Source organism: Coenobita brevimanus, chromosome 14, assembly GCF_032717465.1.
Source record: "Coenobita brevimanus isolate Jiangsu-jjx chromosome 14, ASM3271746v2, whole genome shotgun sequence".
NCBI classification, from domain to species: domain Eukaryota; kingdom Metazoa; phylum Arthropoda; class Malacostraca; order Decapoda; family Coenobitidae; genus Coenobita; species Coenobita brevimanus.
In genome coordinates, this window is record NC_136967.1 from 700,001 (window position 1) to 720,000 (window position 20,000).

Sequence of the window (20,000 nt, forward strand, 5' to 3'; positions counted from 1 at the left end):
GGGGAGCTTTGATAATTTACGGGAAATAGAAAATAAAATACTGATTTATTTCTTATCTATAAACCTGTGAAATTTTGATGATAAGCATTAGGGTGAAAATAAAAAAAATTAGCTATCTCTACTCTCTAACGGGGACCTCTGATAATAGCTTTTAGAGGGAAGAACACAAGAAAATAATAAGAGAGCTACAGTATTTCTTATTTGTAATCCATTGAGTCAGAGGTTCGATCTTAGCTGAACAGAATCGTGTGAGGATAACAGGAATAATGATCTAATGAGAGAAGCTACAGAAATGATTAATATTATCTTAGACTCACCTCAAACAAGTACTTCTTAAGGTTAAAGGTAAGTTCATCCTGCTTCTTAAACTCAAACGTGTGGATCTGGAAGGAAGGAAAGAAGAAGGAAGGTGAGAACTGCAGGGTGGAGGTGGAATGATGTGTTGTGATATGAAGAAATTGTAAAGACATATGGTTGAGTGAGTGTGTGTGTGTGTGTGTGTGTGTGTGTGTGTGTGTGTGTGTGTGTGTACGTATATATATAGTCGTACTCTCTGTGCACCAACCACTCTGGTAGGTTGGAATCTTCCCTGAGGTGTATGTCGTCCCGCGTGTGTGTACTGGATATGTGTATGTATGTCTGCGTGTATGTGTGTGTATTCCTGTATGTCTGCGTGTACGTGTATGTGTGTGTACGTACCCTCTCTGTGCACCCATCGCTCTGGTAGTTGGTACTGTCCCTGAGGTGTATGTCGTCCTGCGTGAGACACAGTATGGCCTTCTGCCTGTCCCCCGCCTTCCACAGAATATCACTCATGGCCCCCACCAGCGCCTCCTCCTGCCCCTTCGTGGTCGCTCGTAGAAGTCTAGGGAAGTTAGGTTAAGTTAGTTTCAGTTAGGGTAGATTAAAGTATGGGAGGTTAAGTTAGTTTCAGGTAGGGTAAGGTAGGTTAAGTTAGTTTCAGTTAGGGTAGGTTAAGTTAGTCTCAGGGTAGGTTTAGTTAGTTTCAGTTAGGGTAGGTTAAGTTAGTTTTATTCAGGGTAGGTTAAGTTAGTTTCATTCAGGGTAGGTTAAGTTAGTCTCAGTTAGGGTAGGTAACGTTACTCTCATTTAGGGTAGGTTAAGTTAGTTTCAGTTAGGGTATTTTAAGGTACGGTAGGTTAGGTTAGGCTGTATATGTTAAGCAGAGAATACGTGGGTAGTAATGATTTTTAATAACTGATGGAGTGGACATACGTCACTTGTTTGTATCCTACTTTTGAGCGCCAGTTCCCTAATGCTGATAACACGAAGCATTAGCAATAAACAACTGATTATCCCATTAATAGTTATTTTTAGTCTTGGTAACAAAGAAAATTATTGCTCCTGAATGAAAAAAAAAAAAAAGCAGAACAAACCAAAAACTAAAACAAAAAGCAACTGGCAAAATCATAAAGGAAAAAATCGAAGAGAAAATGGGCAAAATTTTTACACCAGTTTGATCTGCGCGCCAAAATGCAAAAGTACTCACAAGGCAGGGTCGCCAACCACCTTAGGGCCCCTCCTGACGAAGAGCAGGTGCTTCAGTATGTATCCTTGGACACACATGGCCATGCCCCTCGTGCTGACCTTCTGCGTCTTTAAGCTGTATCCCTGCGGCGTTCCCTCCTCGTTGAAGGCGAAGGATTGACCCAGCCACTCACTCAGCGCGGGGCATACCAGGTCAGCGCTGCCAAATACTCGGTTGCGAAGGGCCTGGTGGAGCGTGTGGGATGTGGGTCAGAGAGAGATGAAGATAGGGAGGGAAATAGGTAAAGGTGTGTGTGTGTGTGTGTGTGTGTGTGTGTGTGTGTGTGTGTGTGTGGGTGTGTGGGTGTGTGTGTGTGTGTGTGTGTGGGTGTTTTGTGTTTGTTTGTCTGTATGTTTGTGTGTGTCTATGTTTGTGTGTGTGTGTGTGTGTGTGTGTGTGTGTGTGTGTGTGTGTGTGTGTGTGTGTGTTTTATGTGCGTGTCTGTGTGTGTCATGAAACTAGACTAAAACCACATTATAATCCTGCAAAAGTTACACAGATATAAAAAATTTCAGAGCCTGACGGAAAACAGACCAAGACAGATGATAACAAATCCTCTTCTACTCTCGTTAAATGGACTAAAAATTATGGAAAACGCTTCAATATAAAAGAAACATCGACCAAAGAGGAGGGAAGGAAACGGAGAGACACCGAACGAAAATAAAAGGGAAAAAAAGGATGAAACAAAGGCTTAGACGAAATATTACCCACAACAGACGATCAATTCTGGAAAGGGAATAAATTACGGGTCTATTTAGGGAAGAAATGGACGTGATGGATGGGATTGATGGAGGGATCAAGGGTGCGAGCCAGAAAGAAGTGGTCATTTAATCTCTCTCCGTTCATCATCATTATTATCATCATCATCATCATCATCATCATCATTATCAACATTATCATCATCACCACCATCACGATCATCATCATCATAACCACCACCACCACCACCACCATCATCATCATAACCACCACCACCACCATCATCATCGTCACCATCACCACCACCACCACCACCACCACCACCACCATCATCAACATTATCATCATTATCATCATCATCATCATCATCATCATCAAAAATCTCATTGCCGTATCATCAACTCTTAAATATAGAGAAACAAACAAGATCCTAAATGATTGATGGTCAACTTTGAATTCTTAAATTACTTCGAATTAGTTTAATTGTTGATGATGGAGCTTGATCTTCTTATCTGTTTAAATTCTCTCTCTTTGATGTTGTTAAAAGAGAGAGAGAGAGAGAGAGAGAGAGAGAGAGAGAGAGAGAGAGAGAGAGAGAGGGAGGGAGGGAGAGAGAGAGAGAGAGAGAGTGACTGTTCAAGTGCCATCAAGAGTAAGATATTGACCCAAAGAAGTGAGAGAGAATGTTGCTTTGTTTTGATAGGAAGGGAGGAGGGGGAGGGGAGAGAAAGGGAGGGGAAAAAGGAGGGAGGATGGGGAGGGGGAGGGGAGAAGGGAGGGAGGATAGGGAGGGGAAGGAAAGGGAGAGGCAAGGGAAGGGATAGGGATGAAGGAAGGAAGGAAGGGTGGGAAGTGAAGTAATATGAAACGAGGGGAGGGAAAGTGGAAGAAGGGAAGGAGGAAGGAGGGGAAGGAGGAAGGAAGGGAAGGAGGAAGGAATGTAGAGAAGTGAAGAGTAAAGGAAGGAGGGAGGGAAGAGAACTACAGGCCTATGAGGGAGAGATCAAAGTGAAGAGAGAATGAGAGGAGCGTAAGAGAGGAGGGAGGGGAACGTGAACTATTGATAACCTCTGTATTGTTATAATGGAAGGACACACACACACACACACACAGAGTTAGAGAATTTGTTGGATCAAGAAAACTCAAGAAAGATCAAGAACATATTGGATAATATAAAAAAAAAAGTCAGGAGGAATTTTTGAAAAGGCATCAGTAACTGTCAGAAACCCCAAATGAAAAAAAATAAATGCAAGAAAATATAAGAAAAAAGTCAGGAAAGGTCAAGAAAATTTGCAGGGGAGGTCAAGAAAAGTCAAGAAAATTGGCAGAAGAGATCGGGAAAGGTCAAGAAAATTCGCAGAGGTCAAGAAAGGTCAAGCAAACTTGCTGGAGGTCAAAAATGCTCAAGAAAATTGCAAGAAGTCAAGAGAGGTCAAGAAAATTCGCAAGAGAGGGAAAGAAAAATGAAGAAAACTCTCAGAGGTCAAGAAAGTCAAGAAAATTCACAGGAGGTGTCAAGAAAGGTCAAGAAAATTCGCAGGAGAGGTCAAGACAGGTTACAGTGACTTAAGGTGTATGCAGCAACATGGGGGTTAATTTTGAGACAAGGAATGGACGCATGCGAGGTCCCTTATCAGATTTTTTTAACCGAGTTTTCTGCGGTTTTTCATTTTGTATGTGCTTATCTATCTATGTGTCTATCTATCTGTCCATCTTTCTATCTATCTGTCTATCTATTTATCCATGTCTGTCTTTCTCTATCTGTCTGGCTGTCTGTTTATATCTCTCTGTATCTGTCTATCTATCCATCTGTCTATCAGTGTCTGTCTATGTCCGTCTATATTTGTTTATCTATCTATCTATCTTTCTATCTATTCGTGATGGGAAGAAGGGAAAGAGATGGCAGGCTTAGATATATTTCTCCCCCTCCCTCGCTTTAATTTTCTCTCTTATGTTATTTTTCTCTTGCTCTCAATTTCACCTTAGAGGGAGTAAAAAGAAAGAAGGGAGAGAGGGAGGAAGGGAGGATATTAGCCCTGGTTCTCTCTCCCTGCCCAACTAAATTCTACTCTCTCGCTCCCCACCTACACCCCTCTCTCACCCTTACTCCTCCCCATCCACTCCCTGTCCTCATTCTTTCTCTCTCCCCTTCCCTTTTGCCTCCCCCTACCTTTCCTCTCTTCCCTCCCCTTTTCCATCTTTTCCTCCCCTTCCATTCCTCCCTCTTTCACTCTTCCTCCACTCTATCATCTTCCCCCTTCCTCCTTCTCCACCTCCTCTCTCCCTCCTCCTTTCCCTCCTTTCCTTTCCTCCCCTCCAACTCTCCACTCAGTAAGGCAGTCAAATAAAGCTGAGAATTTTTATAGAGGTAATAAAGGGGTTGAGAATTAGTGTAAATTTTGCGCTTAAAGTGGGGCGGGTGTGGGAGGTAGCTGAGAGAGAGAGAGAAAGAAAAAAAAAATAATCCAGTATTATAATCCTGCCGTAAATCCACCTTTAAGTAATCCTGGTGCATCGTTCAAACTTTTCAAAAGAATAATCCAGCCTACGTAAGTGTGATTCATGGCCTCATTTTATATATAAGTCGATTTAAACGTCCATTATCAGCTATTAAATTTACCGCCATTTTACTAAAGTATTTTGTAATATCGTTTCGTTACTCTTGAAGCGTAACTGTTTCGTTTTGGCGGGAAATTCGAGGCTGGGAGAGTTCGATTTTAATATTTTCGATTTAGTTATTTATATGTATTCGACTGAGTAAAATGTATAACTAGGCCCCTTCAGTATATATTTTTTTTTACCTAATTCGAGTAAAAAATGTCTGGTGGCGAAAAAAAAAGGAAAGAAAGGAAAAATAAGAAGACGTCAGCGTAAAGAAGGGCTGAAAATGGAGTTGCGGATGTGGGCTATTTTTGCAAGCATTGATTTTCTTTGCTCTCCTCGGCATTCCTCCCTAACCAGGCACGCTCCTTAACTGTATATAAAATTACGGACGAAATTTTTGGCTATTTCGTCCATCATCATCATCATCATCATCTTCAACATCATCATCATCATCATCATCATCATCATCATCATCATCATCATCATCATCATCATTCTTCTTCCCACTAGTATATGTCTTACTGGATATCTTTGCAATTTCATGTGTCGAGCCGTCATCATTATCATCATCATCATCATCATCATCTTCATTCAGTTATGTTACTAAGGATTTACATACATGCATCACGTGTCAGGCTGGAGAGACAGAGAGAAAGAGAGAGAGAGAGAGAGAGAGAGAGAGACATCCCTTGGTAATCTGGCCACATTCTCTCCAATAACCCCACCAAAATAGACTCATTATGAATTTACCCAGGCTAGTAATTGGGAGCCGCTGCGGTCCTGGCGGTGCAGATAGATAAACAGATAGACAGACAGACAGATAGATAGAAACGGTCCATAGATAGAAGTATAGATAGATAATTCTGTAGATAGATGAATGGTAGAAGAATAAAAAAACACAACGACAGTGATTCGTGTATTTTCTATATATATAAAACTCGTGTGTGTGTGTGTGTGTGTGTGTGTGTGTGTGTGTGTGTGTGTGTGTGTGTGTGTGTGTGTGTGTACGACCAGACAGACAGACAGGTAGGCAAAACCCCGACATAGAGACAAATAAGCAGACACAGGGAAGCACAAAGGTAAATAATACAGAGACAGGTTAATTGACACATTCCCACTCACCACGGCCGTGTCTGCTGTGATGGGCGTGCCTCCCAGGACAGGCACCTTCTGCACCGAGGATTTGGGCTTGGTCGGGTACAGGACACGTTCTGGGGGAGGACAGGTCAGGTTAGGTCAGCAGAATTTGGGATAGGGTGACCTAGGTTGTGCTAAGATGGGCTAGATCAAGTTAGGCTGGTTAGATTGTCAGGGTAGGGGTGAAGTTAAGTTAGGTTAGTAGGGGAAGAAGGTTTGGGTGAGCTAGGTTAAGTTGAATTAGGCTATATTAGATTAGGTTAGGTTAGGGGTGGACTTAAATGAGGTTAGGTGAAGGGAAATTGAGCCTGGGTGAACTAGGTTAAGTTAGGTTGAGCTAGTAGGGTTGATAAGGCTAGGTCAGGAGTGAGGTAGGGCTAGGATAAACTGGGCCAGGTTAGGTCAGATCTCCTTATAATTGGATCTCATCTTGACCCCAACGCCGGAAATTTCTCAAGAAAGTTAAGATTAAAGATAAGAATATAATATGATAAAGAGGACTGATAAAGAGTGGGTAAGAACAGGGTAGGACGGGAGTGGAGATAAGGTATTAGGTCAAGAGAGGTCATTGAGGTCAAAGCTAGGTCACGTCAGGGAAGGTAAGGGTGATTGGGTGGGGTGATGATGATGATGATGGTGGTGGTAGTGGTGGTGGTGATAATAATAATAATAATAATAATAATAATAATAATAATAATAATAGTGGTAGTAGTAATAGTAGTAGTAGTAGTAGTAATGATGATGATGATGATGATGATGATGATTATGATGATGTCTCTAACTTGGCCTAAAATTATCACCTCTCTATATTTAATGATGATTCAGTATAATGGCCTAACACTAGAATGTGCTGCTAGTCACGAAGAAGTGCTATGGAAAGGATGTTGAGCCGCAGCAGTTTTTTCTCACAGAATTACGTGAAATATGTTGCAAGGGGAGTAAAATCTGGGCCAAGTTAAGGTGAAAGAAGTATAGTAAGAGAATTATGCAAAGTCTTTTACCTCACTAATTATATTGCTTTTAAGACGTGTTATTGGAAAGGCAATTATCGCACTTATCTATCTCTGTCTATCTATCTATCTATCTGTCTATCTTCCTATCTATCTGTTTATCTATCTATCCCTATCTATCTATCTGTCTGTCTGCCTATCTATCTGCTTATATACCTATCTATCTATATCCATCTATATCTATCTGTCTATCTGTCTATCTATCCATCTGTTTATCTATTTATTTATTTTTACACTGATCCGCAAATCAGGGTTCATCACAATGGTTATTTAAGACAATCATCCAATAAAATGTTGAAAATTAGGCCAATCAGGATGGTTGGGTTAGGTCAAGGTAGGTCAAGGGAAGGTGTGGCATGGTTGGGTTAGGTCAAGGTAGGTCAAGGGAAGGTGTGGCTTGGTTGGGTTAGGTCAAGGTAGGTCATGAAAGAATAGGTTTGGTTGGGTTAGGTCAAGGTAGGTCATGAAAGAATAGGTTTGGTTGGATTAGGTCAAGGTAGGTCAAGGGAAGGTGTGGCTTGGTTGGGTTAGGTCAAGGTAGGTCAAGGGAAGGTGTGGCTTGGTTGGGTTAGGTCAAGGTAGGTCAGGGGAAGGATAGGTTTGGTTGGGTTAGGTCAAGGTAGGTCAAGGGAAGGTGTGGCTTGGTTGGGTTAGTCAGGGTAGAAAATTGTTAGGTTAGGTTAGGGTAAGTTAGAAATGAGTTAGAAAGGGTTAGACTGGATGATGATTAATTGAGAGGGATTAGGTTAGATTAGGCATTTATTAGGGACTTAAGTAGGTCAGCTTAGAATTAGGATGGAGAATGTTAGACTATGTGAGTTAGAGAAGTTTGTGTTAGGATGAAACAGGCGAGAGTATATTAGGTCAATTTAGATTAGGTTAGGTTAAGTTAGATTGGGTTAGTTTTGAGTGAGCTTTGTTAGGTCAAGTTAGGTGAAGCTGAGTTAGGCTGAGGTAGATTAGGTCAGGTTAGGTTAGGTTCCTGGTTGTTATATATGGTAGTTCAGGTTAGCTTGTTACATTAAATTAGGTCACAGTAGGTCCCATTTCAGCAGGGTGGGCCATACTAGGTCAGAAAAATAGCTTTATGTCAGGTTAGGTCATATTAGTTTATCTTAGGTTGGGTCAAGATAATAGTGGATCAGAGTATGTAAATTGGTTCATGCTTGGTTATTAGGCAAAATTAGGTCACGTTAATTGAGATCAGGCAACAACAGGTTAAGTTAGGTCACGCTAAGATAAGAGTCAGGTTAGAGTATCAAGATTAGGTCAAGTTAGGCCAAGTTAGGTTATATTAAGTTATTTTACAGTTAGATCAAACTAGGTTATTTGTACAAAGTTAGGACCACTTCACTCACATTAGGTTAAGTTGGGTCAAGTGAGGCCACACCAGGTCAGGTTAGGTCACATTAGTTCATTAGGTCACATTAGTTCAAATTAGGTCACGTTAGGTCAAGTTAAGCCACATTAGGTCAAGTTAGGTCATATTAGTTCAAGTTAAGCCACATTATGTCAAGTAAGATCACATTAGGTCATATTAGTTCAAGTTAAGCCACATTATGTCAAGTAAGCTCACGGTAGGTCAAGTTAAGCCACATTATGTCAAGTTAGGTCACGTTAGGTCGAGTTAAGCCACATTAGGTCAAGTTAGGTCACGTTAGGTCAAGCAGTGTGAGTCGGGGATAGGATAAGCGACATTTGATTTCCTCGGAACACAGGTGAGGTCACGCCAGATGTGTTTATCACCTGCCAAACAGCTCGTAAATCCAAACAGGTGTCGTAGCGGAGCAGGCCAGGTCACGTCAGGTTAGGGGAGGTCAGGTCATGGCAGGTAAGGTCACGTCGTCAGATGAAGTTGTGTTAGGTTAGATGAGGTTCGGTCGGGGTCAGGAAACGATTATTAGGTCACGTTAGGTTAGATGATGTTTAGGTTATGAGTAGGAAGAGATTACTAGGTCATGTTAGGTTATATTAGGTCAAGTTAATGAACCTAAATCAAGTCAAATTTAAGATGTCAGGTCACAGGAGCCAGGGCAGGTCAGGTGCATTGGGTACAGGTGGACAGGTATACGTAAAGGTTAATTACATCTGATTAATAGGTATATAAAATTACAATCAGGTGAAAAGCTCCCTCATTAGCATTCACAAACACAGAAACAAAGGTCAGTGGGAAATGATGAGGTTATTTATACAGCACATGGCCCTAATTACTGTGCTGAGGTTAATTAATGTACAGAAAATAATTATAAGAATATTAATTAGTTTTTATAAGTAACATTACCCATTAGTCCAGTAAAAAAAAAAGTTATAAGATACAGTATGCCCAAAAACTCAATCCTGCGTTGAGAAAAAAATAATAATGATACTTTTGTGCATACTGTAACTAATTTTCGACATGCATAACCTCTCTCACTTACCTGGTGGGAGGCTTATACAGGTGTGGACAAAAGTTGGACGTCTTTTCAAAATCATGTCAATCTTTTGCTAAAATTAATGAAGCGATAATCACATGGTTTTAAAATTTTCGTTTATAATTTCTTCGAGCAGACTCCAAAATGTGTCAATGCTTAAATTACGTGATGCTAAATTAACATAATAATAATAATAATAATAATAATAATAATAATAACAGTAATAATAAACCCCGGAAGTACAAGAAATTAATAAAGGCGACTTTACAAGGGTCATACCTGGATTAACAACCATCATATCTTAAAAGTAATCCCTCTCCAGCCAAAAGTAATCCGCTGTAATCCTACCTCGCAAAAAGAAAAAAAAAAATACCGCTCTCTTTTTGACTCTCTCTCTCTCTCTCTCTCTCTCTCTCTCTCTCTCTCTCTCTCTCTCTCTCTCATATTTCTCCTTTTTTCCATAATTCCTCGCCCCTTTCCCCCAAGGACGTCAATTATAGAACATTTTTGCCGCTAAAAGACGATTTTATTCAGCAGAAAAAAAAATATATGAGTAATGGAAGAACAAGAAAAAAAAATATTACGAAGAGAAAAGGAAAAAATCGTCAAAAAAAAAAAAATAAATAAATAATCGCATTCAGAAATTTAAACTGACAGGTAATGAGAGTGAGGACGAAATCTCCTAATCTGCTAATCGGCCGACCAACCCTAATAATCCCCTGGACGGAAATAGCTTGCAAATCCAGTCGACGCTTCATCCAACAGGCTAGAGGGACGGAGAGGAAGAAAAATGATAATGTAACTGGTGATTGTGAGAGGCATTAGTGTAATTGCCTTAATGCTCATTGTGGACGTTTAAAAAGAATTGTGTGTGGCAGTCGTGTCGTAAAAAGTGTTTAGGCGCGTCGGGCATGAAGGAAAAGGGAGACGAAGGAGGAGGTGAGAGACTGGAAAAACGGAGGGAAATAGAGAGAGAGAGAGAGAGAGAGAGAGGGAGGGAGAGGAGAGGAGAGAAAAATGTTGGTAGAGAGGGAGGAAGGGAAAGGATAAAGCGATAGTAGAGAATTGATTATCGAAAAGGGGGAAGCACTTCACTTTGTTTAGGACCATCTCATGAAGAAACGAGAGAGAGAGAGAGAGAGAGAAAGAGAGAGAGAGAGAGAGAGAGAGAGAGAGAGAGAGAGAGAAAGACAGAAAGAGAGAAGGTAAACAAACACCATGAAAGGAGCAGCTGGGAATATTTATGTAGGTAAAAATTGTCACACGCCACCACCACCCTCAGAATACCCCCTCCCCCCTGCCTCCCTTGGCTCACCTGGATGACGTAGGACAGGTGAGCTAAAGGGTTAAGGGATAATTAAACCTTTACATGCCATTCACCTGTATTGCACTGTACTTCCTTTAACCTCAGACGATTTTTTTTATGTTCGGGAAAAATCCAGCTCACCCCCAGAAAAGTAAAAAATATTCCAGTTTATTTTTTGCCCAGAATAGAAAACTTTATTATTTTATTGAAGGTTGGAAGGATGATGTTAAGTTTATTCCGCTGTAGTCAGAGGGTTAAGTGGGGGAGAGGAGGTGAGTTGATTGGAGAGGTGGGGTGAGGAATGGGGGAGAGAGGAGGGGTGTAATGAAGAGGAATGGAGGGGAGGGAGTATAATGGAGGGAAGGGGAGGGGGGAGGGGGTGTAATAGAGGGGAGGTGAGGGGTGGAGGGGAGTAATGAGGGGAGGCGGGAGCACAAAGCCAGCACAGTAACCCCGCGACCCTCCATCCGTCTCACCTTATACACGCGGAAGTGCCAACGCACATGAGGGGGGGGGCAGAGCAGAATAATGCACACACACACACACACACACACACACACACACACACACACACACACACAAGGCATACAACTCCAGACCAAGCTAAAATTGCTCAGATATTGCTAAATTTGATAAAGATCCCTAAAAACGATAAGAAATCTAGTTACAAAACCGCTAAATTGCCAACACAAACAAATTTCAGCCAACTTCGCTAACATGGAGCCAACACCAATTCCCGCCCCTTGCTCACCCATCCGTCTTAATATTTTTCCCGTCCTGTGCAAACTCCTGTGCAAACCCGGGCCAGATCTCAGCCCTTGTGCAAACAGGCCAGGGACGGGTTTAACGGAGGTGGGTGGCTTAGTGGGATGGATTTAGTGGGTCCGGCTTGGGTTAAGGTAGGTTACACACACGCACGCACACACACACACACACACACACACACACACACACACACACACACACACACACACACACACACACACGCTACTAACCTGATCCCCTCTTCTCCTTTCCCAGTAGCAGCAACTTCTGATAAAGCGTCTGTCTCTCTGGCTTGATGTTACTCATGGCGCTGTTTTCGTTCCTCTCCTCCTGCTCCTTATGCTCCTTAATTGCTTCTTTCGTTACTTTTAACATGCGCGCTCCTTCCAGTCACTTTTAGCGCCTTATACTAGCTAGCTTCTTGCCTTTTAATGCCTTTTATGTACAAATTTCGTTCTTTCTAGCACTGATTACATGCGATACTACTCATCTGCTACTAATATGTACACCTCAGTTGCTCCGTTCGCTACTTCCAACATGCCCGCTCCTTTCCCTCACTTTAACTTCAATTCCATGCAAGTTTCGTCTCTTCTAGCGTTATCAGCATGCAATTCGCTCCCTTCCAGTGCCGCCACATGCAAGATCCGAATATTTTAATGTTTTTCTCTGTTTTTTTTTCCGTCTTACTACTGTTACACGGAAATCAACCTCCGCATCGACACCGTATTTCTTAGAGCCAATTACATTCAAATATTCAAATCTCGTCCTCCATTCCAGCTATTGGCCGATGATTTTATAGATCTTAGAGGGAGTATGGCAGCCTGAGAGTGTTAATATTTTCCTCATTAACTACTTAAAGATTGGTCAAACTCTAGTATTCTTCATCTGACACCAGAGAATAATTATCCTCCCGCGTCATAGGAGCCCAAGAATAATACACCAACCATTAACCCCCTCACGGTAAGTATGGATCTAGTTTTCTAACTAATACTTGAAGAGCCACACACAGAGACAATAGTATTAAATAGAGTGAGTCATAGGTGCCAGAGAGCGCTATCAAATTACTCCCCGTCTGGACTTCGAAACACGCATGTCTAGCCTTTCGCCCGCTTACAGCCGCATAAAAGAAACAGTCAGCGCTAATTCCCACACAGGATAACCAACTGCGGGCTTTATATGCACGCAGACTGCACCGTTCAACGCCTATTGCACGCACCATTGCATTTCATTCACAGCTCTCCCACATGTCTGATTTACAACGCGTTTACGTGCCTGGGAATCGGCTGACATGTTTTACTGGTTAATAAGTCTCGTTTATCCCTTTTTTTACGAGCCAGTGTGTTTTTGTCAATGCTGTTTGCGTGTATTTTACTCTTTTTCGAATCTTAATACATGGAAGCCTCTCTTTTTCGGTGTTTTTTTCCGTGGGTTTTGCATACAGCTTTTTTTTGGGGGGGAGGGGTGCTCAATGGATGTCTAGTGAAGATCAAGGATTATTATTACCTTCACATATGTTTTTAGTGATGGTTATTAAATGCAGCTCACGATTTGCTGATTGTCAGTCACGCATATCAGTCATTTTCTTAGATGATTATGCACGAAAATATTTTAATGACTTACACGCAACTCTCCCTTTTCAGAAGTTATGCAGGAATCAGTTTTTTGGGGAGGACCTTTAATTTTGATTTCTGTTTGTTTGTTTGTTTGTTTTCTTTTTGGAAGGAACATTCTTACGGACTTCTGGCCTTTGGTTCCTTCTTCCTTGCATAAAAAAGTGATTCTTTATGATAATTACACCTTAATCTATCTTTTCCGTTGTCTGTTCCACTCAGATGTCTTTAGTTTTGCACGTTATTCAAAATAATTCGTTTGCAAGCATTTTCTCTCGGCAAAAATGGACCTTCTAGTGCTAGTATGTACCTTCCATTGCTAGTATGGACTTTCTATCGCTAGTATATATCTTCTAGTGCTAGTATGTACCTTCTAGTGCTAGTACGTACCTTCTAGTGCTAGTATGTACGCAAATTCGCCTCGTTTAACTAATCCACACGCACCTCACCAGAATTCAGAGATATATAAAGGCGGTAATTGAACGCGGCCAAGGGGAGTGGGTCTGTTAATCGACTTCGTTTGATGGCGGGGTTGTAAAATGAGGGTGAGTTTTGTTAATAAGGGTCTTGTGTGTGTTAAGGCGTTTATATTTATTTATTTATTATTTTATTTACTTGAGGGGCTTTCTAGGAAAATTATAATACTGTTTTTTATAGTTTTTGAAATAGTTATATTATCTCTAATATTTCATTAGTTTAAGTAGATATTTCGTGAAGATATACAGTATGCATCTGTCTGATTTTGTAGCGGCCTTCATAACTTAGAGTATATTCGACTATACCCTATCTCAGCATACTTTAAATAGCTTGTTTTCCAGTTAATATATCTGTGTCTGTATAAATAAAAATCACTTTCCCAAATATCTCTCTTCGTCAATATTAAACACGACGAAACAAATATCTCTCTTTATAGATATTTATACACGAATGAATATTTTCCCTGTATGCCTCAGTAACTTCCATGCCTGTAACGAATGCTAAACTCTACGATGATAATTGACCAGCTGTAGATTATGCTAAGTAGGGTTATTAAGCCTTCTAAATATGGATATAATTACTGCTGAGAATTCCTTGAACATGTGGTACAGAGATAGAAAGTCAATCTTTACAAATTTACCTTTTTTTTTTAATTTAGTCCACGTACATAATGGTTAATGTTATGTGTTGGGGTTTACAAATTAAATCAAATTCCGTACATCTGTCTGTCTATCCATTGCCAAACACCTATCTATCCGTCTGTCTGTCTGACTATTTGTCTACCTGTCTATATCTGTCTCTATTGCCAGACACCTATCTGTCTTTATGTATCTATTTTAGCCAGACTCATATCTATTTATCTATCTGTTTATCTGTCTTTGTCTACCTATCACTTGCCAGACAGCTAGTAGGCCTATATAAGTTCACTCAGGGTACTAGCAACTTAAAAAATATTAGGCCTATTTAGAGATACTTTTTCTCACATTCTCGTTGATTTACAGTTTCCAGAAAAGGTTTTAAAGTGACTATATATATTTTTGTAAATTTCCAAACAAGTCATGTGTCTCAAGCCCTCTCATTAATCGCAATTGTTTTATGGGTCGTCTTCATTACGCTATCATTAAGGTCATTATTGGGGGTAATTTCGGCTGTTATTACCCTCTTCTTATATCTAACTCCGATACGACTTCTAATTGCTGTTTTTACCATTTAAATTATTGGAGAAATTAGCCCTCATTAAGACTATCATTATGTGACTATTATCAGGAAGAATATTTACAGCGTATCCTTTCTCTTATTTACGTGTTTAGAATATCATGCGTTTTTAGTTATTATCTTTACTCATTTCTTTACTTACGTTTTGTCCATTAGATGCGGTAATTTAGTTAGTTAAGGCGATTATTTTATTCTTTATCTTGGTTTATAATTCTTTATCTGATTTTACTTAATAAGTCATTTATCTTTTCTTTATCATTACAGGTGTTTTCAAGACTAATTATAGTCTAAGTGCAAAGTAATTTATTTTTCACCTCTGTTTTGCCTTTGTAATTCATTTCTTAAGATTTATAGCCGGACTTAGTGTTTATTTTCATTTACATGATTCACATAATTTTCTTCCTAATTTATATGCGTCTTTTAAATATTTCACTTCAGTTATTTTATTTATATTTAATGGCTCAGTTGTCAGTTTCGCTTAGTTTTTATTTATATATATATGTGAGTATTTTGACATGTAATAAGACCTTTTTTTTTTACAGTATATATTTTTTCGACTTTCAGCTTCACTTTTCTTTCTCCACATTGTTTATTTTTTTTTTATTCATGTGTTTTTTTGTTTCATTACTTTATCTCTCTCTCTCTCTCTCTCTTTTTTTTTTTGATAATTGAATCCGGCCGAATGGGGATGAATAATCGTTTTTCGCATTTTATATTCGTCTCTTAATTTTTCTTTTAATTTCTCTTTCTTTCATTTTTTCTTTTTTCCTTCTTTTATTTTCTTTTTCTCTTCTTTTTTTTCTTTTTTCTTTTCTCTCTCTTTTTTCTTTCTCTTTTTTCTTTTCTCTTTTCTCTCTCTTTCTTCTTTTTCTTTCTTTTCTTCTTTTTTCTTTTTTGTTTTTTCTTTTTATACAATGGACTCTGGTGGTATGAGGTGTATGATCTCGTCCACCCACAGCCGCACCACCACCACCACCACCTTCACCACCACCACCACCACCACCATCACCATCACCGTCACCACCACCACGGCCGCCACCACCATAGCATCACCATCATCCGTACGTCATCACCATCATCATCATCACCACCATTGTCATCACCACTCGCGTTTTCATCACCATCATCACTATCATCATTTTTCTTATCCCTGTCATCATCATCTGTCATTATCATCACCATCGTCCGTCTCTCATATCACCTTCATCATATTCTGCATCATCACCATCACTGTCATCATTAATCGCTTTATCACTGTCATCACTACCATCTGTTTCTCATCAGTGTCATCACCACCAGTCCCTTATATCACCAGTATCACCTGCATCACCACCGCGGTCATCATTGTTTGCATTTTCATCATTATCATCACCATCACTGTCTCTTATAACTGTCATCTTTATCATCACAGTCATCACCACCTGTTCCTTACATTTTTTTTATACCTAGATCACCACCAGATTCATTACCACAAATTTCATCACCACTGTCATCACCATCTCATTCTGAATCATCACACTACGAATAACACTTCACAGCATCACAATTATCATCACCATCACATCACCACTAGCACCTCACACCGTCATCACTGTCATCATCACTACTCACCATTAATACCACCACCACGACACCACTACCACCACACAATTACCACCATCACCATTCTCACCATCACCACACCACTACCACTACAATTACCACCATCACCACAATCTCACTACCACTATTCTCACCACCACAACACCACAACCACCACACAGTTAGCACCATCAACACAATCTCACTACCACCATTTTCACCACCACAACACCACAAATTCCACACACCACACTCACCACACGCAGGTCAGGCATTGCACACAGGAATTTACAGAATTAGGGCTTTTTTTTTTTTTTCTAAGACATTAATTGAAGGGCTAAATTGCACACACACACACACACACACACACACACACACACACACACACACACACACACACACACACACACACACACACACACACACACACACACACACACACACACACACACACACACACACACACACACACACACACACACACACACACACACACACACACACAATTAGACCAGTTCTTAGCACCATAATTAGTTTAAGTCCAGGATTATAGTTCTCTTCTTGTTAATTCCGCTCTCTCTCTCTCTCTCTCTCTCTCTCTCTCTCTCTCTCTCTCTCTCTCACACACACACACACACACACACACACACACACACACACACACACACACACACACACACACACACACACCTCATAATCGTCCCCAGTGTCACATTCTTCCCTTCTTTTCACCTCCTTCTCCTCACTGTCTCATACGGTCATTTCCACCTCCACACTGTCTCACTTCCACACACTTTCACCTCCTCCTCACTCCATCAAACCTTCATTTCCACCTCCTCATTATCTCATTATCACACACTTTCACCCCCTCCTCATTGCCTTACGCCTTCATTTCCACCTACTGTCTCATTTTCACTCATCTTCACCCATGACACTGTTGCTTTTCTGTCGTTACCCCTTCCACTCTTCTGTAATACATTTCCTATCTAGATTATTTCAGTATTTCATTTCCTGGTTTTTATTCTAACTTGGCTTAGAATTGCCGTCTCTCCACCTTGCATGCTGACGTGTAACAGTATCACTACATAGGATGCTAGTCACGAAGAAGTGTGCTATGGTAAGGATGCAGAGCCGAGTCACTGTCGTTGTCCCTGAGCTATATAAAAGTAACCTGTAAAAGGATGAAAATTTTGCCTATAATATGTTAAAAAAAAGAAAAAGAAAGTAAAGAAATTCGAGAAACAGCTCAAAAAAGAAAAAGAATGAAAGAAAAGAAAATCGTCAAAGAATAACACCAAGGCGAGGAAATGACGTCAGAGCTGTGGAAGGGTCAAGGGTCATGGTACGGGTCACCACGTCACATCCCATTACATTACGCCGTCACAAAGGGGTAATGGAGGTCAGTGGGTTAATGGGGGTAGGTTGGTTGGAAGGAGGGCGAATAAATCCAGGCTTTAAGGAAGGAAAGTTTGATGATGTGGGGTTGGGGGTGAGATTACGTGGGGATTGGAACTTAATCTGGTTTAGTGATTCTCTCTCTCTCTCTCTCTCTCTCTCTCTCTCTCTCTCTCTCTCTCTCTCTCTCTCTCTCTCTCTCTCTCTCTCTCTCTCTCTCTCTCTCTCTCATTTCTACATAACGTCTGCGAAATCCTCCCTCCATATTTCACAGCTCGTAAATAAAGTCTCGGGGGACCTCACCCCACATTTCACTACCTAGTCTTTATACTGTACACACACACACACACACACACACACACACACACACACATTACCAAACAAACTACCCAATTTCCTCTCATTTTCCTCATTTTGTGCATTCTCTTCTCTTCTTTCTTTCTTTCTGTCTCACATTTTACTATCACTTTCTCTCTCTCGGTTTCTTCTTTTCTTTGTAATCCTTGATTTTCCTTTGCAAACTTGTAGTGATAAGTTACAACCATTAATGCCTCATCATTTATTATATTTTTTCTTATAATTATCCAGCTAGTTTCATATTTTTTCATTAATACTAACTCTCAATGGGGTAAAGAAAGCGTGCGTTTTACTGCGCGTCTTCCTATGCTCTGGTCACCTTAAACTGGCCCAGATTTTCGTCCTTTTGCAGCTTGTTTCACGTAGCTCAGTGGCAGGAAAAGACAGTGCTATGGCTCCACATCCTTTCCATAGCTCTTATTCGTGACTAGCATCATATTTCTAGTGTTAATCTCTCGTTACAACTCAGCATTCAAGATGGAGAGACGGTAATTTTAGGTCAAGTAAGAGCTAGAAAAAAAAAAAAAAGACTTCCATTTATATAATTTTGGGTGAAGTACAAAAATCCAAAAAAATATATATATATATGCATGTTGAATTGATCTGGTGTTATGTGAGGGTGTTATGTTATGTGATGTGGTGTTATGTGATGTGATGTATTGTGGTGTTATGTGATATGGTGTTATGTGGTGATATGTGGTGCTATGCTGTGTGATCTGGTGTTATGTGATGGTGTTATGCTGTGTGCTGGTGCTGTGTTTTATAAGATTAGCGTCTCCTAATGGCTCAACATATCACACAGATTTCAGGAACACTGTGTTTTTTTTTTAGTTTGCGTGTTTTATACTGCGTATTCGTGGTAGTATGTGTCGCTTTCGGAACTGCGTGTGGGTGGGTGTTTTTTGGTGTGTGTGTGTGTGTGTGTGTGTGTGTGTGTGTGTGTGTGTGTGTGTGTGTGTGTGTGTGTGTGTTTAAGTATGCAAGTTTCATTTCCTACAAGAATTACCGTATCTTTTCTTTCCACTTACACATCCTTACACGTTCATTATTGTCTGAAATTACCTGCCCAAACTACCTGTAACCTGCTCATCACCTTGTCATCACTCGTCATCACTACCACTCTCGCGTTGTTTAGCGTCATCACCCGTCATTCATATTTCCATTTTCATCACTGTCATCATCACCATCATCATTATCATTATCATCACCATTGTCATTATTTTTTTTAGTTTCATCATATTCTTCGTTATATTTCTTACGCCACCCCTTTTTCATCACCACATGTCATCACTACAACCTTCACCACAAATGTCATCACTAATGCAACTTTTTTCATAACTTTTATTCCTTCCTCATTTCCACTGCCCTCATCACCAAATACGTCATCACCATTATCACAGTTTTCACCATCCTTATTATATCACCACAAAATGTCATCACCACCAAAGTTATCATCATTCACCACCATCTACGTCATCACCATCATCATTACAACGAATTCATCATCACTGGAGTTAGCATCACCATCATCACCACCTTCATCACCACCAACACCACACCATCAAAACTCCCTTCATCACAACCAAAAATATCATCTCTATCATCACTTCATCACCATTAAAGTTATCATCACGATCATCACCACTACGATCACCACATTCTTTTCACCACATCACAGTTGCGTCACCACGACCACAGCAGCGTCATCATCACCACATCACCACCTTGAGGGAGCGAGTGTGGTGCGGGTGTGGTGAAAGCAAGAAGGGAAGTGAGGTCGTGGGGTGGGTGGGGGGCCTTAAATATTGTGGTAGCGGACGTGGGTGAGAGAGAGAGAGAGAGAGAGAGAGAGAGAGAGAGAGAGAGAGAGAGAGAGAGAGAGTT

General features: G+C 40.5%; 1 protein-coding gene across 1 annotated transcript in view; it reads right to left on the reverse strand.

Annotated features, from left to right (window-relative positions):
• Window positions 1-20,000, reverse strand: part of LOC145417668 (inactive ubiquitin carboxyl-terminal hydrolase MINDY-4B-like) — a 40,001-nt gene that overhangs the window by 5,047 nt on the left and 14,954 nt on the right. The window contains exons 3-6 of the mRNA XM_080286308.1: window positions 5,975-6,063; window positions 1,511-1,734; window positions 700-865; window positions 318-383 (exon numbers count right to left, since the gene is read on the reverse strand). Coding sequence (XP_080142434.1) covers window positions 318-383; window positions 700-865; window positions 1,511-1,734; window positions 5,975-6,063 — 545 coding nt within the window. The remainder of the gene's footprint in view (window positions 1-317; window positions 384-699; window positions 866-1,510; window positions 1,735-5,974; window positions 6,064-20,000) is intronic.